Source organism: Coffea arabica, chromosome 8e, assembly GCF_036785885.1.
Source record: "Coffea arabica cultivar ET-39 chromosome 8e, Coffea Arabica ET-39 HiFi, whole genome shotgun sequence".
In the NCBI taxonomy this organism is placed as follows: domain Eukaryota; kingdom Viridiplantae; phylum Streptophyta; class Magnoliopsida; order Gentianales; family Rubiaceae; genus Coffea; species Coffea arabica.
The window spans coordinates 52,515,122-52,537,283 of NC_092324.1; the positions used below are offsets into that span (position 1 = coordinate 52,515,122).

Below are 22,162 nucleotides of genomic sequence, written 5' to 3' on the forward strand. Positions count from 1 at the left end.
ATATTTAATTTGAGGAATTCTTCTTTTCTTCATGATAATGCAAGGGGACCTGTGTTACGATTATGTAGTGACTGTAGATTAATTCCAGAAGAACTTTCCCTATGTGGTGCTAGGATCATCCAAAAATGAGAACTTGAAACAGAATGAAGAAATCATACCACTTGACAAGCACAATCAAAGGGTAGATGAGAAAATTCTAATGAACTTCCCTCTTTTTGGGTTAAGAGTTGATTTATCCTTCTCGAGCACCAGTTCCCACTTCCCACAAGTACTACAGTCAGGAAAGATAGGGCCACCTCAGGATATCTGTTTAAACACTACTACCCACGATTAAACTATAATTAATGGTATCATGAAACAGAAAATTCTTCCACTGACAAAATAAAAATGTCATAAAAACTACTACAAAACATAGAAAAAGAATGTTGACAAGGCCCTCCATTACCTCTGTCTACACTCTAGTCCCACACAGAACGTCCACAAAACATCTCAAACACTCCTTTTCCTGCTTTTCTATCAACTTGCCAGAAAGCAGGTGATTTCCTCCTCCGAAAAATAACTACTGCCTCCTCTCTTTCTTCTCTGCCTAATTCTCCTTTCATCCATCCATGGATACTGCTCAATGGCCGCAGGTAGAGAGATCAAAATTGTTTTACTGCTACTTCCACTGAGCATCTTTATGATCTTACTTCCATGTATATTGTCTGTGTTGGTTTAGTCCTTGTAAAATAGTATGTGTTAAGCAACTCCTTTAATTGGATGGTAACAACTTTTCCAAAGGTTGATGTTTGATGATGGTGTTGAAAGATAGTGCAAAAGTCCCCACTTGTTCATCAAGTCCTTTCAAAGCTTTTGCTTGTTTTGCACTTTTCCTTTGCCTGATGAGAAAAGTTGAAACACAGGTTGAATCCCCCTATACTTACTGATCATATTTGTATCTTTGTGATTTTTGAAGTATAAAGCTCCTGACTCATATTGTATTCTTGTCTCCTGTTTGTATCTTCTTTCTTCTTACTCGAAAAAAAAAAAACTTTACTTGCTGTACTGATATGTTCATCTAATCAATCCTTGTAGTTGGAAATATTATACATGGTCGGATTCTTTACGTCTTTTTCTTCACTTTCCTGTTCTCTTTTTTCAGGAGATAATGGTGGAACCAATGGAAGAGATAGTAGTACCTAATGGTAGTACTACATCATGCTCAAAGCCCGGTTCTTCTCTAGAGAGGAAAGTTAGGCCTCAAAAAGAGCAAGCTTTGAACTGTCCGAGATGCAATTCAACCAACACCAAGTTCTGTTACTACAACAACTACAGTCTTTCGCAGCCAAGATACTTTTGCAAGACCTGTAGAAGATATTGGACTGAAGGTGGATCTTTGAGAAACATCCCGGTTGGAGGAGGTTCAAGAAAGAACAAAAGATCATCATCATCATCTTCTTCTTCATCAGTGTCATCATCGAAGAAGCTTCCTGATCTGATCCCACCATCCTCACATCAAAACCCTAAGATCCATGAGGGCCAAGATCTCAACTTGGGATTTTCATCCAGCCATGACTTCAAGACCATCACTGAGCTCATCCAAGTTCCCAACTTTGATAACAATAACAAGGAAAACTTGACTTCTTCCTCTAGCAATTCAACTACCACTTCATGTCACCTTTCAGCATTAGAGCTGTTGACTGGGATTACACCAATAAGGGGATTAAGTTCCTTCGTGCCAATGCCAATTACAACTGATCCCACTGTAGTCTATTCTTCTTCCGGAGGGTTTCAGCTGCCAGAATTTAAACCATCTCTAAGCTTTTCTTTGGATGGGCTGGGAAGTAGCGGGGGCTATGGGAACCTCCACGGTGTGCAAGAGTCAAGTGGGGGGAGGCCTTTATTTCCTTTTGAAGATCTGAAACAGGTTTCAGGCACTACTTCAACTGACGTCGATCAGCAAAATAGGGATCAGCATGCTGATTCAACTGGATATTGGACTGGAGTACTAGGAGGAGGGGGAGGATCTTGGTAATTAAAGAAGATGAAAGAGAGAGAGGAATCAGAACACCCCCCCCCCTTCCCTAGCTCCTCCTTTCACTTTTTTCTGGAAAATTTTGTTTGAATACTTTCGGGATTTTGGTTAAGTATCTATCTAGTGGTGGGTTGATTTCTCTGGAATTCTTCAAAGCTAACTCATACAATACAAGGGTTCTTTCTTTCTTTAGTCTCTCCTTGAATTTATCTCCTTACTGTTGAATGAGTGGTGGTGTGAATTTGGAGCTCATATTTAGGTTGGCTTCAGAGTTGAGACTAGTTCAATTAAGGTAACCTGCAAGATCATTGATGACAGATGACAAAGATGGAAAAGTTAGGCGGCCCAGATTTTAGAAGGGGCAAAATGTAGTGGGAAGCTGCATGCAAGGATGCCATTCATTGATGTCAGGAGTCTGCGAATATCTGATGCATCCAGCCAGGAAAAAAGGCAAAGGATACACAGTCAGTGTAAGATAGTCATTTTGCTTAATTCGCAAATAACACACTACTGTATAACTTGCAAGTTTGCATTAATTTCTGAATCTGTGGATTGAAGATATGGTTTGCTCTTCATTACTTTTATTTGTTCCGTGTTTGGCATGTATATTTGTTTAAACTTTCGGGAGCAAATATATGGGAGTTTCACACCTTTTCGTACTAACTATTCATCTTGGTTGGCATCTGTTGTACTGCTTGAATCGAAACTTCTGAAGTCCAAAGTTTATTAGTAGTACAATAATGTAATTTTAAATGTATCCATCCTTTAAGTAGTGCTACTGTTATTTAAGAGATATGAAACCATTGATTATTAATTCAACGGTTAATTTTGAGATCAAGAATTGGCAGTAGGAGTATTATTATTTCTTCACTTTAGCTGTAATTCATTTCAAAACTATGAAATTAATCCTCATTCTTCTACTTGTAGTACTGTAATCCGCAGTATACCAGCAGGTAAAAAGTTCACCTACTAGTATATAAGTTGCATATGTAAATCCCAAAAACAGTTTTGTCGGCAATGGTTATCTTACTTAGCTGGTAAGAATTTGAAATTGATACCAGTGAGTGCATTGGCCGCATTGAGATTGAGAAGTAAAAAAAAAGAAAAAAAAATGGTTGGAATGAATGGAGGATCATATTCATCGGTGTCTGTCGTCATATTCTCTTTCAACTTTGAAAGATTTAGAAAGATCCGACGAAGCCTACTTACTACTACTACTACTAACTCCCCACTTTTTCTCGACTCAGTCATGCGGCCAGCCCCCACAAACATTCCCCTCGGCCAGTGTGCAAGCGAATAATCATAGCCCCCTATTCTAATACTAACAACAATACTTTAATAATAACAATAATAGTAGTCTCTTTCCCACTTACTACTACTACTGCTGCTGCTACTTAATTACTACTTAATCCATCCACCGGATCTAATCTAATACTAATACAGTCAGACTCTCTAGTCTAAAACGTCCATCCAATAAATAAATTAAATCCAATTGATTACTCCTACCCTACCTACTAGTGAATGAAGTGAGCTGTATAATTGTTTGAATATAAATAAATTAATTAATCGATAGAGAGGAGTACTAATTGTCATAAATGTATACTAATTTTTTTGTTTTGGGGTAATGCGAATGGGGCCATTTATATTTTGTTGTTTGCTGTTGCCTCCCACTTTCCTTAAATCACACGCCGCTGATGTCAAATGCTCTCTCTCTCTCTCTCTTCGCATTCGCACCGCCATATTGACTACTCAGTGGAGGTGGAGACTCTGAAGTCATCTCAAAGCCCTCTTAGGCATGGTGGTGCGGGAGGTCAAGAGTTCGAATCTTGCCTCTCACAAAAGGTTGTCATAATATGTGACGGTCTTCATTAACCAGCATCGAGTCCCTTTCCCTCTCCCCCTAGAATACGTTAGTTTAGGTTATAAGAATTCTATCGTATCGCAAAAAAAAAAAAAAGAAGTGAAGTGAAGTGGAGGTCCTTTTCCTTTCCTTTTGTTGTTTTCAAAAAAATAATAATTAGAAGATAATTAATTGCCTTTGCATATTCTTCCCAGCATTTTGCTCTCTCTTTCTTAATCCGTTTGGGAAGTTCCAAAGCCATTATTTATTGCCTATGCAAATTTATTTAAAGCTCTCTTCTACTTCTTCTCTTCTTCTCTCTTTTTTTTTTTTTGGTTTTAATATGTTTTGTTTCGGGTAATTTGTGCAACAATTGATAAATGTAAGCTCCGTTTGTTTTTGACCAGTCAAAATATACAACTCATAATTCCTTTTAAACATTGGCCAGCAGCACGGAAATTTGTAAAAGTCGGAGCTCCACTCTTTAACGACGTTGTGTACATGATAAAACTTAAATGCAAGAAGATGCTCTGACAACTATACAGTTCTGATATTCTACTTCCGGCCGAACACAAAGCGGAAAATTGCCAAAGCAAAATGCACCTTAAAATTCACAAGTGACGAGCGTACAGTACACGGGAGTTAATATAATCTGACGACAAGGGCCAGCCAAGTTGACAACCGCACAACTACTCCTTCTGACCACCTGTCATGTCTACCAAGTATTATCAGCGAAAGAAGACACAGAAGAAGAAAAGATAAATCTAAACTAATCTTTCAATTCAACAGCAGAGGAAGAAGTGAATCTTTGCGAACAACCACCATCCAATTACTTCAGACGCCCTCTGCATAAATAAAAAAATCCTTTAACCATCCAGCTCTCTCTCAGAATTGAATTTATATATCTCCCCTCTAACAAAAGGATACAGAAAAGACTATCATAGCTGAAAAAATTTCAGCAAGTTGGCTTGTTAAAAAAATCAATATCAAAACACTACTATCAAATATCCCCCAGGAAGAAGTCCCAACTTTCACCAAGTATGATAGCATTGCCCGTACTTGAGCTGTACAAGTTCATTATACATATACTACTGCTAAATGAATGCGAAAATCAAGAACGTTGCGGCTGAAACAAGAACTTGCACGGCATTCTTTCATTGTCACTGATCAGCATTGATCCCAAAAATGCGAACCTTGTGCATATGGGGGAACTTGGCAACAACCAGAACGAAAACTGCCACCGTGTTCAATAAGAGCATTGGATGTTGGTAATCTGTGGTGTGCGAAGCTATTAAGTACCTGCCACCGTAACAAATTTAATTCGCCTCATCAGCAAACACAGTCACTACATGTTAAGCAACGGACGCCAAGAAAGCATATTCCTCCCATTTAGCTACAGGAGAGGGAAAAGGTGAAAAAGCTGGAAAACTAAAAACTAATGAATCTCGTTGCATAAACTCCACCACGATTCTCATGCAAGTGGAAGTGTAAAATTTTCAGTAAACCACTGTTCAATAATGACTTCTTCATAGCCCAATCAGATTCCTAGCACAAATTCGTGATTGAGAAAAGAACGGAGAGGGGCACCAGGGGGGCAGTTGACCGAAGGTTTAGGACATGAGAAATAATAAAGTTCGTGGAAACACACTGCATAAGGTTTCTAACAAGCTTCTTGCCTATGCACATAGACTATTATGGCCTAATGGAAAAAAGAAAAAGCCTGCTTGACTTGTTCGAAGTATTACTCGGTCTTTCCCACCGCACTCTCAGTAGAAAAATTGGAATAGGAGCACAAGTTTTGGGCATCATCCATCATGCAATCAATAAGAATGTCATTTAGCTTAACATTCACGTTTTCAAAGATTCCATAAAAAGGGCTGGCCACAATTATGACCCTGAACAGTTATTCAAACAAGTCTCAACCTGTTGCATGCAAATGGAGAACATTCAATAAATTAAAACGAACTCTGGAAGGAAGTACCAAACATAAAGCCTAGAACAAACACTAGTAACCTGGTACTGGATCTAGAAACTGAAAAAACTAATACCAGACATCCATCCACGGATTGTGGACACCCAGATTCTGCCAAATTACCAGAAAGCAAAATCCTTCATGTTGGAATGTTTACTAGATCAAAGCTAAATTTAGCCAGTGCCGCCTAAAAGAACTACCCAAATTAGCCACAAACTGCTCTAAACAGAAAGAATTGAACCTTGAGCAAGAATAAAACAAGAGTCTTAAATTTACTTTAACAACGTTTATTGCCTGAGATGCATAATACAGAAATTAGATCCCCTAAATAGCAAAATAGTAGAAGAGTTTGCATGCTTCAAGATTGTGATATATGCCACTCATTAAGCTAGGCAGAAACATCCTTGACTCTTGAGACAAAAAAAAAAAAAGACTTATATTACGTATACAATAATGCCACTCATTCTAATTTCCCTCTGAAATAAATGTAATTGTATTGGAGAATGACAGAATAGTTTGACTTGCTAAAAAAAGAAATGGCTTGCTCAGGGTATTATATATCATCTAAATGATACATGACCTGAAAAATATGAAGGAAGAAAACTACTTACAATACAACGGGAACAACAGTTAGGAATTTCCTATTGCGAGTCAGTTGCTTGCCACTGTCTATTTGCTCCCACCATGTCAACCTGTTGTAGATACCCTGATCATCAGAAAATGGTGTTCCTTTCTTCCAATGAAAGCAGTGATATGTAATCTGCACAAGACAAAAAACAGTGACTTAAAACACTTATCTTGTCAAATGCATTCTCAACACGTGTGTGGACACTGCAATATCAAACTTTAAAGGACCATTCAGCTAACAATACTGGTATCGTGTCAGATGCATTTACAAACTTCCATCACAATAGGCGGCCGCCTTACAAGTGAGCCTATGATGAAGTTCCATTTTTTTCACTCATAGAAGATGCTTCTGAAAAAGAGAACAAATACATCTACATAATTTACAAAGTGAATTAGACAAGTCTGACAAGTTGTATAGTAACAGAGGCATGGGCAAGCAAACTGATAGGTTGAAATCATGCTATTGAGTTTAAGTGCAATAACATGAGGTCAGCATATGCTAATGGTAGAGATCCTATCAGGTAAAAGGTGATGTGGTACAAGTTCTAAGCAATAAATACATGGTCTTCAGGAAAACAAAAATTTGAGCCAGTTATCAAGGTAGGACTTCAGGAAGATCACGTGCCGCTGATATTGGTCCTAAACTAGTAACCGCAGAGAATATATTGTATTTGCTATTGCAGTTTGTAATAGTCACATACAAAGTTGAATTGGCATCATGATTCATCCATTACTTAGCACATTCGATTAGAAATAGAATTCAAATATTTTCCAAGTTCATATTATTGAATCCATTTTAAATTGATTAAGAATAAAAGCAGATAGTCTGGGGTAACCTCATACCAGGCCACGAATAATTGAGGACAAAAAGTCATATGGTCATATTCAACTGATACACCTGGTATTCGAGATGGGTTAGAACTTTAATGCAATAAGCTAAAAACTTCCGAACCAACAAAGAATAAGGTAGGTACTGATTTTGGCCTCTGACTAACCCTACCCTCTTGCTACCAGTTGCAATTGGTTAACAACAGGAGCAAAGAATTCATCACATACCTTGAAAAAAAAAAACTCCATTTCCACAAAACTAAAATCAAATGCAACAGGTTGAAAAATCTTTAAATGCAAATATCCAAACCAGAATCATATTGCCCTGGCAAATATTCAGCTTATGTATCTAAAACCAAGGTGGACCAACCAATAGAAATATTATCCTTTGGAAGCCCCCCAACAAAATCTCATCTTTGTGACTAACCAAGTTTAGCCCTCTAGTTACAATCCATAACCAGACTAGAACCAAGAAATACCAAGGATAAAAAATTAAGTCTTTAACATATTCAGCAACAAAACAAAGTGGCCGCCCCCCCGGGCCGGGGGGAGGGGGGGGGATACTAAAATATAAATCAGATCAATTAAAGCATCCAAACTCAGAAACGTGTCCCTGAAAAGAAAAAATGACAATAAGGGGAAAATAAAAAAGGAGAAATGAGAAAAACAAGAGAAAGAGGTAATGGAAAATGGGCGGCTTACGAGGGAATGGGAAAGGTGGACAACAGACCAGGCGATGCCGGGAGAACAGCCGAAGACGGAGAGAACCATCAACCAAGAGAAGAATAGGATCAATATATAAGTGGTCCACACCCCTGGATACGTGAACCACTCCGTATTCCTGTTCAGATCCGTCGGGGGCACAGCTTTCACGTACAAATTTGCCATCTTCTCCCAGTACTATTCCTCTGTGCCAGTAGTCCGACTTATTGAGCAACCCTTCAATTTAATTTTCAAACAACCTTTTCCTCCTGAGCTCCCCTCTATAATCTTTTATCAATGACGACAAATGAAAAACTGTTTTCTTCAATATGCATAAATTTGTGGGGCTATATGATAAGAACCCAGTAGGGAGTATATGTTTATGAGCCCAGATTTTGCTGCTGCGTAGAACAGATATAATAATGACGATACCCAAGGAAAGGACTAAGGCTATCTGGTGGTTAAATCTGTACCGATGAAGAAGGATAAAAGGGACGGAGAGGAAAGAAAAATCATCAATGCGTTTGGGAGGCAAAAAGGCATATTCTGGTTTGTTAGCAATGGACCCGGCCAGCCAGACTATTTTATGTTACCCTTTCTCTTTTCCTTATCCCAAAAAAGAAAAATAAGGCAATCTACTTTCAATCAAATGAAGACCAAGAAAAAGAAATAAAGAAAAAATATATAGTAAATGAAGAAAACTATGAAGCATAAAAGTTTGAGGAGCAGTTGTTTGAAAAGATATACTACTCGAAAATATAAAACATTTTACTAACCGAATCAAAACATGCATAACAAAACTCAATAAGATTGTAGTTTTTAGAAAAAATTTGTAATTTTTTTTTTGGGGACAAATGGTAAGATTTAAATATGCCACCATTGTCATGTCATACCCTAAACTAAAGGTGTCAAAATGAGTGACTTGGGCGGGTTTGGGTTGGGTAAAATGGGTAATGGGTATAAGTGAGTCAACTCATTTATACCCATTTAATTAGATGGGTATAAATGGGTAAGTCAAAAAATGAATTGGGTAATCCAATTACCCATTTATAACTCATTTATTTTAACTTTTTGTAAACTCATTTAAATTCATTTTTGCAAACTAAGTTATCAATTTATACCACTATTTGTACCCATCATTAGTTTTAAATATTTATTTATAATGTTCAATAAACTTAATTACATTTATACTCTATGTCACAAAATTACCTATTATTTAATAATTGAATAATAAGAATATAAAAATTTAAACTAAGTACTATAAAAATTAATATAAAAACTTAATCCAAAAATTTTGAACCCCTAACATTTTTTCATATATAAATTTAAAATTTCATTTTAGAAAGATAAGAAAATAGGCTAAAATTTATCATAAATGAGTAATGCTGAAAAATGAGCAAGTTAACAAACTAAGAGAAAATAAAATAATAAGATAAAACCAACAAATAATAATAATAATAATGAAAATAATGAAAAAAAAGTAGTTAACATCATGACAAAATAAAAAATTTGAAAAAAAAATGGGTGGAGGAAAAGAAGAGATTGGGGGGAAGAGAATTCTAAATGGGTTAATTGGGTTTGATGGGTGTATTATTGAGTAACCCATTTATACTCATATATAAAAATTTAAGATACCCATACCCATCTATTCATGGACGGATATGGATAAATTTAATTAAGTGGGTTGATTTGCCACCTCTACCCTAAACCACCCAAAATTATAAATAAAAAAAAATCCACGCGGTGCCAACCGATTGTTTGTAACGGACCAAAGGTGTATCAAGTACCTAAGACAATAATAATATTAATGTTGTTGGTCAAAAAGATTGGGTTTGGCAGAAATGGTGAATGGCGTACCCAGTAGTTACCTACCTCGGCTGCTTCCATCCTCACTTTATGACATGATTGTGTTTCGATCGTAAATTATTTGAAATAATTTTATGAAAAAATACTATAGTACTTTTTTGATATGATGTATGTGAGATAAAAAGGTGATTGAAAAATATGTTAATGATGCAAGCAAATCAATGTGTGTAAATAAAGTGAAATAACACAGCCAAATATGGCTCCCTTAAACCTCAAGCCTCATTCCTGGTCCGGGAGCTCCGTAGTTGAGGCGGCGTCCATCCCGGTCGGTGGCCTAACAGTGACAGGACAGCCTGTACTTTAATCGTATGACTTGTACTACTGCAACAACTTCAGAATAATAGTCTTCGTCGCGGGAGCAATGAGCGCTAAAACAAACAAGAGACGCAGCCTTCCGCCAAATTAGCAGACGCGCCACCGGCTGGAGGATGCCATGAAATATTTCTTATACTTCTCGCCATTTGGTTGCTCACCTTTTATTGTCCTACTACTAATTAGAAGAAATTTTGCTGCTCCACCACACCTCAAAATAATTTTGAGGGTAAAAGATGCAGAGATCGATAATTACGTTATTGTTCGCTAATAAATTAGTTTGTTATCTTCTTAACATATTTAATTTAATTTAATAAATTATGTGCTCATTTTTTTGTGCTACTTTTTTAAAAAAAATAAAAAAGGTATAACAATTATCTATAATACATAAAAAAAAATTCATTTTACCCTTACGCTACAATCTTATTTCGTATTCTTGTAATATAAATTAGATACCCATCATATTTACTTAAATTTAAACCCTAAACTCTAAGTAGTACATTAGTTTTATAATTTAAATTATTTATTTATTCTTCTGATAATAATGGGTCAAACCGGGTCGCAAAGGTTTTAACTTTTTTAAATAGTTAGAATAGGTACCTGCGAATTGTAAATGAAACAAAAACTAATGAGGGTCTACCGGATTGGATTTCTGAAACAACAATTATATAGTACAATTGTCTTCCACTAAGCAATTACCTTTTGCTAATCGGTCCCTGCATGTGCATGTGGTGGTACTTGGTACTTGGTACTTGGTAGGGACTATTGTGCAAAAAGGAGAAATGAGGGTGCCTTAGATTTAAAAAAAGGAAAAAAATTGTAGCCCCCTGTTCTCATTTATTCATTCAGATGAAGGTCCTTATTCAGCCACACTTTTTCGACTTTTCTTTTTTCTTTTTAACAATATTCAAAGAAATTTGCCTCATTTTTTTTTTTTTTTGGTTTTTTTGGCCCCTTCTTTTCCTCGCATTGGGTGGAACTTAGAAGGCATCATCATGCATTGCAGGAAATTACCAGGAACTGAAAACAAATTTGTTATATCAAAGCTTACCACTGGAATTTTTCCAGAAAGTAAGACATGAACCCCAACCAAAAAAAAAAATCCATCTATGAAACCATACATCAACCAAAAAATGCATAAAGTGGAGGCTTCTTTTCCACCACCTACATCAAAATTTAATCTAATCATGCAACAAAAAATTTAGGCTTAGATGAGTTAAACTTAAAGGCTGAGGGTGGTGTTGCCAACATTGCCTAAGCCCTCCACCAATCTTCTCTTTGCTGACTTGGTTCGATAACACCAGACCTCAAAAGCCTCGCTCAGATCAGGATACCTTAACTGCTCAGCGCTCATCCAGTCCACAAGGATGTCAGCTTGATCAGTTGATGGCAATGCCAAAATCAATGAGACCATGGCTCCCTCAATGCTCTGGCACAGATCTTCATCCAACTTGTATGGGAACTCGGTCTCCTTGTCGGCCATGGAATCTAAAAGGGCCTTCATCTTCCGTATGTACGGAAGCCATGTCTTTAGCAAATGTACCCGACATTGTGCTGGAAGAATCACGTTTCCATATCCGACTGCTTCCAATACTTTTGCCGTGACTTCTATTAGCTTCACTTTCAGACCCCAGAATGCAGAATCAAGCTTCTTATCTTCAACGACGACCAGTATATTATCTGATATGTCTACCCAGTTACCAACAAAATCTTTCATCAAATCCATCTTGGGAAGCACATTGAACATCCACTCTAGATCGGACAGACTTTGCATTACTCTTTTCTCTGCTGACTCGTATGTGGTTTCAGACTCCAGAAGCAGCGAAGACACGTTGCTCTTGAAATAAGAACAAAGCTTGGACAGACCGCTTCTGGCTTCCACTTTCACCTCATCATCACCTGTAATTAAGGGCACACCCTCATCATCACCTAGCATGTAATCAATTTGTTCTTGGGCTGAGGTCTTGAGCTCATCTCCGAACAGCGGAGGACAAGGGCCAGCAGTAGAAGTGGCAAAGCGAACGGCGGAGATGAACACCTTCTTCGTTGCATTGACATCTACCGGTTCAATCCTGGCCAAAATTGGCATTGCTAGTGGGCCTAGCTTTAGTGCTATTTTAACAATCTCTTCCTCTTCCTTGTCTTCCCAAGGAACAGCCTCCAGGTACTGGATGCAGCTCTCCGTGATCTCTTCACAGTTCAGTAAAACAGCCACCTGAAGGACCCCAATAACAGATCGAACAGAATCCCACGAGTCCAAAAGTAAATCTCTGGGACAATAAAGACGCTTCACAAGTTCAACATAATGATCATAATCAGACTCTGTGCACTGGATCTCTATCTGGGTACTGGAATTTGGTTGGGAGAGCTTGTTTGCGAAAAATTTGCTTTTGTTTTTTAAAATGGAGGAATGTGCATGGAAAGCTTCGTGCCTGCCTTCCTTGTTTCTCAGGCATATGATGACATCACAAGTGCTCTGGTCGCCAAGCTTAAATGAGTAGCTCCATGCGTGCTCACCCATAAGCGTTGCAGGAGCAGAGCAAATGGCATCTTTACGCCACTGTGTCCATACCAGTACTGAACTGTAGCAGGTAAGAAGGTCAATGAAAATAAGAAGGAAAAGAAATTTAATTGAATGTAGAAAGCAGAATAATCAATATATATCAAGTATAAACGCCTTAGTCAATCGAGGGAGGAAGACAGCACCAAATTTAAAGCTGAACTACTAGAGATGAAGCTTCCACCAAAACTTGTTTACACAACATAAAAGTAAAATAACTTGCAAAGATTTCAAATAGGAGCTCACAAATTCAACAGTAGCGCCATTTTCATCCTTGGATAAATTATCAGATGGAGCAAAAAGAGGCGACTACTAAGACTATTCAGACAAATTTAGAGTATTTTAAGATCAGATGAGTGGAAGAGTCCACTAATGAATCAAATTTTCTGTTATATGCTCAGGCTTCATTGCTTAAGCCAAAATCATGATCTTGAGATGTACAAGAAGTAATAAATTGATTCCTCTAACAAAAGGAATGATTGCAGATCAAACTTGGCTAACAAGTAAATGCCAGTCCTAACACAGTTCTGAACAAGAAAAACTTAAATGATCTCCATTTGTTTGAAAGGGGGGAAATGGGGTTAAATACCTATACACCAATTTAAATCGCCACCCATGAATCTCAATGACCAATGATGGCAATTGGCAGGGAAAGAACTTTAAAAACTAGATATGAAGAAAGGTATTTGATACGTCAAAATTACAGAATCTACTTATACCAAATGACTATATATACCCCCCAAAAAAAATAGAAGATGAAGAAGGATTTTAGAATGAAACTAGAGATCTGGAGCTAAAGTCCTTGACAGGAATAGCTAAACCTGGAAGGTAACCCCCAGCCCCCAAAGTCTCGTTTGAGCAAATAAAGAGTCTACTTTTGTGGATTTAACTCCTGACCTCTAAACCATCGTCCAGCAATTTAAAAATTATGCCAAAAAACTTAACCCTATGGCCGACTTAAAAGCATGGGGCACAAAGTTTCATAATGTCAGCTTGTTTTTTCAATTGGAATCTAAGACAAAGACAGTTCATTAGTCAAAATGCATCAAAAAGATATTCAGGGTCAATTTGGCAGTATGGAATAAGTGTCCGTCCAGATTCAGACCTTTATGTGAGGGCAATAAATTGTGTTTGTGAAAGAAGTGGAAAAGAAAAGCAAATTGTTTCCAAAGGCATACTATTGTTGCGTTGCAGCAGTTTCCTTTCCTTCCCACTCTCAATATGGTATCCTAAAGGACCATTTTAGTATCACTTGATTTCTGGAAATGTAAAATTAACAGTTAATGAAAAGAATAAGTAATGCTTTAGTAGCATCTAATGCTGCTATTGCTGGGCAGCTCAAAGAAGAGAAGGCCAAAAGTTAATGATGTTTGAATTGATCACAGCAAATCTAAGCAAATTCTTAGAAAAGGAAATCTAAGCATCCTGTATATCAGAGCAATATTCTTCAGTCATGAACCGATCAGCAATTCTAACACTATCTAACATAATGACAGTGCTTGTATAAGCACAGACACTGCATCATGCAACCCTAAGCAGGGATTAGAGAAGTATAATGATGAAACATCACAGAGAAGCTTCAAAAAGAAGGAAAATTCAGAAAGCACAACAACTAAGGTGTGGAAACTTGTCAGTCTACTTCGAGTGCTCTGTGTTTTACAACTATAAAATGCAAACTAAACTATGACCGACATAAACTCAACGCGAATATTGACACAGTAGAGCCAAGGTTGGTATGGGAAAGGCCCCGGGATCAAGGCATTTATCCCAACTACATCTCCAGCTAACCAAGTCCAAGGAGGCAATAAATCAGGGAAAAACAAAAACAGAAGAGAAATAGAGAAATTTGAAAGTATGCAAATGGACAACGATGACTGATGAAAGGAGTTCCCTCCCAGGGATGTTTTTCTCTTCTGCGCTGGTGTTTGAATACTTTGGGGGAGGAGCTAAATCAAAACAAAGCTCTTGAGTCTCAATAATGCAGCAAATGAGTAGCTTCAACAAATGAATACAGATTACTAGGGAATCAGCAGAACTAAGCGCACATAAAAATAAAAAACCGCAACTATTTAAACTTGTTCCAATTAGGAAATTTTATCTCAAATTAAGCAAAATTAATCAGATAATATCCTTCGGGAAAGCAAAAAATAATACTGATACGATCCTCACCTCAAACTATCTCCTCTTCAAATCACCGACGACAAAGAATCAAGAACCCCTCAACTTCTAAGCAGGACACTGAAAGGGTTTGCTTTCCTATCATTGAATTACAAAGGGTCAGCTCACATCACCCTGTCAAATAAAAAATCAATCAAATTAAGCAGAAAAGGGACTAGGGTTCGGGGAATGTACTCTGTTTTCAGTGACGAGCTGTGCACAGGAAAATACGATAGAGAGGATAGTTCAAAATTTACAACATGACAAAACCATCCTTCCATTCCATGTTAACCCCAAAAAAGAAAAAGATGAAAAAAAAAGTCCCAGCAATTTGGCTGGCAGCAACATTGTACTAGTAGATGTGATGTGTTTTATGGGATGGGGAGACAACATTCCAATTATAGGCCAGGAATGATTCATCATCAGTATAGCAGCCCTTGATTCTGATTGGATCTTGAGCACCTAAAAGGCTACATGTTTGGGAAACTCCACAAGGTGTTCGAATGCTGATGCTCCACCAAATCACCAAAGGTCAATTCAATTAAAATAACCACACGGTGGAGAGAGAATTCATCTTGTTGGTTTATGGAGAAAAATTAAACCAAGTACCAAAAGTAATATGAAGTGTACCCTACGAAGTTCTCCCAGTGGATAAGCAACAGATAAGGTGGGCGCGAAGTAAAGTCAAAAGTGGCAAAGGCATTATAAACCTCAACTTGCTCAAGTTGCAGAGTGCACGTGCCTGTGTTCAAATGTCCGTCTCAGTTACAGTTGTGACAGTACTAACTCTCTCCTGAACACTACTGAACCGACTACAGTACGCTATGGAGCTTGATACTTAGAAAGTGATTTAAACCCCACCACCCACCCAAAAAAAATTAAAAAACCGCAACTTGCAAGTGGAAGTCATTACGTACGATCTAAATCTCGTATTTAGCACTTAATAATAATTTCCATTAATCTTTTCATGATGTTGAGGTGTAGAAAGAAAATTAAGCGTAATTAACCCAAAAAAAAAAGACATATTGAACGGTAATCAATAGTTGTGTCTTGCAATGTATGTGCTTGATGAAATAGGTATAAGCATGAGAAATTGAGAAATGAGTGTACCGCATTTTTTGATGAATGATTAAGTTCCTCAGTACACCAAAAAAAAAAAAAACAAGGGCATATATGAGAAAAGCACAATTAGCCGGGGGGGGGGGGGCGAAGTGGAGGACGTGACATTAATGTAGACTGGTTAGGATTTCCTTTGTTTCAGCGCCTTAAGACCTTCTTTTGGGCTGCTTCTGATTGATGGGAAAGTACTTAAACACTTTTCTAACTCAAGGGTAGAGGGATTTGGGGCAGGGACGGCCATACTTTGCCCTCAAAATTTTGTGCGGTTGAGATTACACCATGTAACTCGATTTTCGCGTCAAGTGTGGGGCCCACCACTATCTGTTGTGAAAATACATCATGTGAAAAAAAAGTTACACGATGTACAAAGAAAGTTACGCGCAGTTGATAATGACTAAAATTGCTCGGGTGCAACCGTCCGTGCTCCGAGTCCAGGGTAGAGAGCCTGCTAAACTCTCTAGGGTCATAACTCCTAGAGGCAGTAGAGACATTATGAGAGATTTTGGTAACTATTCCTCTCAAGTTATGCTACATGTTGTTAATATTTATTTATAGAGTAAGTTATATAACTCATGCCTAGGCATAAGCCATGAACTAGGTAATTGTTCAACATTTACGATGGATTGGGTTTTTTCAACATGGTTTGATTAATACTATCAATCGATTTGGCCTTGTTTAGAAAGTCATTTAAAAAAAAAATACGTCATTTCCTATGAATACATTTTCCGATCACTTTTTTATCTCACGTATATCAAATTATTATAATATATTTTTCTACAAAAAAAAAGTCCAGATAATAGCAATCCAAACAATAAGATAACTGTTGTCTCTAGAGGGAAAGATGCAGACTTACGCACCTGTAGTCAATTTTAAATGATATATAATTATACACCCTTTTGGTTTAGAGGTGAAATCTTCTCTCTCCACTATTTCTTGGATCCTCATCTAGTATGAGTTAAAATAAAAGTAGAGTTGTTAATCAGGCCACCTGAACCGGGCTTGAACAAGCCCAAGTTTAACTCACCTAGTTAGTAAGATATTCGGGTTTCGGGTCTTGAGTTTTGGACTAATATACATGAAATTCATATTTAATACATTCGAAATATATATAACATATCAAATATATAAATAATAATAATATATAATATTAGATCACGTTTCATTCGGGTTGATCTTATAGAGGCCCAAGTTCAGCTTACATTTTTATTGGGCCTTAAATTCAGCTCAGCCCCTTTTTCTTTTGAGCTGAACAGGCTAAGTTTGGGCTGATCCAGCCATATTGATAGCCCGAGAAAAGGAGTTGACAACTCTTGTAATAAAAAACATACGACAATTTTCTCTAAACCTGGGTGGTGTGGAGCCCAGATTGATGGTTAGTATAAGATTTGGCCCATGTTACTAAGGATGGCAGCATACTTAGAGAGGGGTTGAAAGGAACTTTGGCCCATGGTACTATGAAGGGCAGCAAACAATGAGCCAGTGTAAGAAGGACTTGAACCAAGCTAAGGCGCTCACAGTCCAAGCCCAAATGCAGAAATTAATACTCCAAAGTGCAAACAGATGAAGTGGACCAAAATATCCACAAGATAACTCAAGTGCCAAAGCAGCAACAACAATGAACCTTTTGTGATTCCTACCAATCAAATGGCATATTCAGACACCTATGAGACGTAGGTGGCAGCCCTAGATTAGGACCCCTCCCCCGCTCCCGGCGCGCCGTAGTTGCCTATCTTATCACTGACAACTATTCACTTGTCGAAATTGCCGCCCGCCATTCCCCTCCATTTACCCAACTCTTCCCGGCAGTGGCGGTGCGCTGGATTTCCACATTATCACATTTATTTTGAGACAGCGACATGACACAACGTAGCCGGACAAAAGAAAAAAAAATAACATAGTAGGATATTAGCAAAAAATAAAAAATAAAAAATTCTTCATCTTTTGTTTTTACCTCTCACCCTCTTCACGCCGTTTTCCCTTCCACCTTTTTTTTTTTTTTTTTTTTTTTTTTTTTTTTTTTTTTGTCTACTCAGGGGTATCCGAGCCCATGAAATGGTTACCGTACGATCCGACTAATCCCCTGGGGTCGGAAAAGGCTTGCCCAGCATCACCGACAGCGGTACCCGAGATTTGAATCTTGGTGGTGATACTCACCCAACTGGACTACTACCACCAACTCTAACCCCGGGGGCCCCCTTTTCCCTTCCACCTCACTCAGAGCCTTTTTATTTGCAACTGCCGCACATAGGATTTGATCTGACAGCAAAGTAAACTCTAAAACCCTCTCCTAATTCCTAGACAATTCGAATAATTCATTATAAGTGATGGGATCAGGTGGTTAATTATTTACAAAAGTTTAACTTTTTCTTTCATTGAAGCAAAATTTCCTCAATTCAATAGTGAATAAAGGTGGGTTTCGATTGACATTATTTATAAAAAAAAAATAATATTTAGTTGTATTACAAACAAATTTTTCAATCAATTTTCTTATATTCCTAATCACATTTTTGTATCTCATACAGTAGATCATTCTAAATAATTTACTATCATTTGAAATTTATAATGCCCACTCCAATATTTTGCGCGCTTGTCCTATATGCATGCACAAAGTAAAAAAAAAAAAAAAAGGAAAATAATAATGTAGTAGGGTAGCCGGTCTCTAGTAATGGACCTGGCTCCAATTGGGACTATAGTAGTGTTTAGATACATTAATTAAAGGCTTACCTAATTCGTGACACCATCCCAAAACAGGAACACTTGGTGCCCCTATTAGACACAAACTGTTCATTTCAGTCATAATCGATTTTGACTCCATGGAAAAAATCTCATTTTGAGCCAATTTTTTTCAATTTTGGGTAAATATTTTGAGCCAACTTTTTTTTTTTTTTTTTTTTTAAGTAAAACTTGCACCCTATGCTGTCCAGCACGTCACCGTTATTTTATTATGTCTGCCCTTTATGAAAAGAAAAAAATAAAAGATAAAAGCAGCGTGGGCTTCTCTGCTGACACAAATCCCCACGGCTGGGGTCCACTTTGTTTTGCAGGACGTTTAATGGGCCGACCTAAAGAGTTGACGTCCTTCCATGAAGAGATCGCAAAGGCTACCCAACTTTTGCTAATTAAAATGCGACCAAAACCATTACTAGTACTGTACTACCTTATTTAAAGAAAATTGCATTATACTTCATGCATTTTTTTTTAAAAACTTTTTGACGTGAAATTTAAGAAGTAAGGACAGAAAAAAAGAATTAGAGTTCAGAGCCTCAAAGTTATGGAATCTAAACTTTAGCTATTTGATTAAAAAAAACTTTACGACAAAAATACTACATGCAAAGTACAATAGAAAACTAATTGAAATATGTACTAAAAGAACTTGTAAAAAAACAAAAAAAAAAGAGTTCAAAGAGAAGTAATCCCGAGCAGATCATAAGTACCATTTGCGGTGCAAGAAAAAGGGGAATTAATAAAGCCTATATTTCAACCGAAAAGAAGGTAAAAATGGACCCTTAAGGATTTGGTCATTTATGCGTTTTAGTGGAATCAAAAGACATTATTGAAGTACGTCTGTATTTCATGTTGAGGAATTATATCTCCGTCCGTCTGTCTTGACTTAGAGCAATTCTTTTCTTTTTCTTTTTCTTTGTTGTTTGGAGCCACCGGCCCACTAGCCAACAATGGCGGAAGGATGCGGTGACCAGAAGTCGCAGTCGCCCCGGAACTTTAGAAATATTGCATTTGTCACCTATCACATTTTATAAATTTTTGCTTTAATTTTTAATTTCTCCATCTATTCCTTTTGCTTCAAACTAATCTTTGAGTGATTGTTACTTAAATCTTGACCAACATGGAAACATCAAACGTGTGATTTAAGTACCGAGCAGGAATATACACGAAATCTGTTGTTAAAGGATTAAAAAAATTATTATTATTTTCTTTTTCACTTTGCCACAGCCTTCAACACGGCTCCAATTAATAAGAGTAAACAGAGATGTGCGGATGGATTTTGCTGTATCTTTACAGCTTTCAAATTATATGGTGCTCCCTTCTTTTGAAATCAGCTAAAGTTCCGCAACCGTTTACGCAACAATTAAGAACCATTTCAACACTAGGAAAAGGGAAGTACTGTGCATCTTCAGCAACTTAAACTAAATTCACTCCGGCCTTGTTTGGATTGCTTGTTTTAGTCGAAAAATATTGTCGTTTTCCGTGATTACATTTCCCTATCACCTTTTTTCCTCACATATATCAAATCGTTACAGTAATTTTTCCATTAAAAATTATGAAAAATGCAATCCAAACACAACTTTAAGTTTTGTATCTTTCTGGAGCCTGGGTTGATTCAATTAATTTGATATATGAGAAAGACGGAGAAAGAATCTCTATGTAACATTAAAAAACAAAAGCTCAATCTTTCAACCATGCATGGGAATGAAATTGAAGGAGAAAAGTTAAACGGAGAGAACTTTTGGGACGCCGTTGACTTGGTTCTTGACGGTCATGATGGCGCGTGTGGTGTTTGTAGCAGACATAATTATATACATTCTCTTTTTTCGATAGCCAATACATGAAATAAAAAGGGCAGTGGTGACCAGTGGTGATGCTAAGAGGAGCAGCTTTAAGTCTGCAGTCAGTTGTGGGTCTGAATTTTGTTTCTGGGAGCTTTTTCTAATCATCTTCCCCTGCCCAATAATTAACTTCAGTTGGTTACTTACTGTGTAAGGCCCCCTATTGCCTCTCCTTAGCATAGCCATGACTGGCGCTAACAACTGGAGTAATTTACATGTCTATGGCAATGAAGAAGCAGCAAAGTTTCAGGTCTGTTGTTTAACCTGCATTGATCAGAGCATATTGATCATTGGTGTTAACAAATGATCATGATCGGTTGGTGGTGGCCCCAAAAGTTGGGATTATTGGATATCTTATAGTCATCAATATTAGAACATCAATTTTGACAATCTATGTACACATATATCAAAGGGGTGAGATTGGCAGAGAGAGCAATTAAGTAAAAAAGTGATGCTATGATGAGCCGTGCTGCAAATCACAAGCATGTTCCAATTAACTAAATTGCATGTACGGATGGATGCGAGGGGTGGAACTTCAAGGATTTTAATTTTATCACATATTATTGTGACACTATACGTGACTTTTTCAAAAATTCGTACGAATAGGTGGTGCATTTATCTGATTCGATGTTGATTCAATCACCTGTCGGTTCTTTTATTTGATTCAGTTGAACCTCCCTCTCAAAGAGGTTAGAATAGGAATAGGGGTGAAATAATGCTGCCATTGGATAAAAAAAAAAAAAGAACCTAAATTGCGTATACGGGACGTGAAAAGAAAGGATTCGAGGCTTAAGGTGTTGGTGTTGGTGTTGGTAAGGGAGTGCTCAAGTCAAGATTGTCAGACTGGATGGAGATTTGGGATATGGCCTAGATGGGGACCCAAATCTCTTGGAAGCTTATATTGTTTGGTGCTGTATGTACAACATTCCCCTTCTTCTATCATGACAAATTATGGATGTTCCCCTAAGGTTTTAGACGTTGGACCTTCTTGGATCAGTGCCCTTCGCCCCGATCCGCAAGGAAACAGAGCTGCACGCAGCGGCGGCCACTCTTGACAGCTTTCATGCAATTAGCTGTAACCCTGATTGACTCTCAGATTTCAACAGGCATATTATGCTCCTAGCTAGGAAGAACATGCACACATGCTTGGATGTATTAGTGCATAAAAATCTCACCAGGCAATTGCCAATGCCCGATTCAAACGTATATGATCATGAAGAAGGTTTATCGAGGAACATGAGTCAGCGGTTTATACCTCTCATCTATCTGCTGATGGAAATTGGACCGTTGCTTCTGTAGTTGCTGTATTTATGTACGTAGTATTTCGATTTTGGAATGCATTGACAAGTCAAAATTTAGTTTATGATCTTTAACTTTTGGCAAATGACAATCCAAATTAAGGCATTCATCTGATGATGATCATCATCTCTCCGACAGCTTTTATCAAACATGTAAGCGAGATGTCTTGTCTGTGGCCGGCCGTCATCCTATCTCAAACCAGATCATATTTCTCATCATTTATTCGCAAGTTTCTGTTACCCAAATTCAATCGCTTCAGATTTCACCATCCAGAAATTCGCAATCTGACTCATCCAACAAC

At 37.5% G+C, this 22,162-nt stretch overlaps 3 protein-coding genes across 5 annotated transcripts; 1 reads left to right on the plus strand and 2 right to left on the minus strand.

Moving 5' to 3' along the window:
* Positions 1–388: 388 nt before the first annotated feature.
* Positions 389–2,677, plus strand: LOC113702891 (dof zinc finger protein DOF4.6-like). Of its 2 annotated transcripts, none has more exons than XM_027224052.2 (2): positions 389–632; positions 1,142–2,677. In XM_027224052.2, the coding sequence occupies exons 1-2, from the start codon at positions 609–611 to the stop codon at positions 2,012–2,014; spliced, it is 897 nt and encodes a 298-aa protein (XP_027079853.1). In that variant the 5' UTR covers positions 389–608; the 3' UTR covers positions 2,015–2,677. The 2 variants fall into 2 exon arrangements, with proteins under 2 accessions (XP_027079853.1, XP_027079852.1); XM_027224051.2 differs by lacking the exon at positions 389–632 and adding an exon at positions 639–902.
* A 2,058-nt stretch (positions 2,678–4,735) lies between these two features.
* On the minus strand, positions 4,736–8,562 carry LOC140012956 (uncharacterized). The gene is made up of 3 exons (XM_072061667.1): positions 7,984–8,562; positions 6,438–6,586; positions 4,736–5,153 (listed from the first exon to the last, which is right to left on the minus strand). Exons 1-3 carry the CDS (start codon positions 8,167–8,169, stop codon positions 5,015–5,017), a joined length of 474 nt encoding a protein of 157 aa, XP_071917768.1. The 5' UTR covers positions 8,170–8,562; the 3' UTR covers positions 4,736–5,014.
* A 2,609-nt stretch (positions 8,563–11,171) lies between these two features.
* LOC113707181 (BTB/POZ domain-containing protein At3g05675-like) lies at positions 11,172–15,530 on the minus strand. 2 transcript variants are annotated; one of them, XM_072061775.1, is made up of 3 exons: positions 15,074–15,530; positions 14,891–14,977; positions 11,172–12,738 (listed from the first exon to the last, which is right to left on the minus strand). In XM_072061775.1, exon 3 carries the CDS (start codon positions 12,680–12,682, stop codon positions 11,384–11,386), a length of 1,299 nt encoding a protein of 432 aa, XP_071917876.1. In that variant the 5' UTR covers positions 12,683–12,738; positions 14,891–14,977; positions 15,074–15,530; the 3' UTR covers positions 11,172–11,383. The 2 variants fall into 2 exon arrangements, with proteins under 2 accessions (XP_071917876.1, XP_027085179.2); XM_027229378.2 differs by having other exon boundaries at positions 11,172–12,743; positions 15,074–15,529.
* Positions 15,531–22,162: the final 6,632 nt, after the last annotated feature.

Coding starts and splice junctions, on each gene's coding strand:
- LOC140012956 (XM_072061667.1), bottom strand. CDS start 8,169: ATGGCAAATTTGTACGTGAAAGCTGTGCCCCCGACGGATCTGAACAGG. Junction 6,587..7,983: donor TCCACCTTTCCCATTCCCTC/GTAAGCCGCCCA, acceptor TGTCTTGTGCAG/ATTACATATCACTGCTTTCA. Junction 5,154..6,437: donor ACTGTTGTTCCCGTTGTATT/GTAAGTAGTTTT, acceptor TTACGGTGGCAG/GTACTTAATAGCTTCGCACA.
- LOC113707181 (XM_072061775.1), bottom strand. CDS start 12,682: ATGGGTGAGCACGCATGGAGCTACTCATTTAAGCTTGGCGACCAGAGC.
- LOC113702891 (XM_027224051.2), top strand. CDS start 792: ATGATGGTGTTGAAAGATAGTGCAAAAGTCCCCACTTGTTCATCAAGT. Junction 903..1,141: donor TGAGAAAAGTTGAAACACAG/GTTGAATCCCCC, acceptor CTCTTTTTTCAG/GAGATAATGGTGGAACCAAT.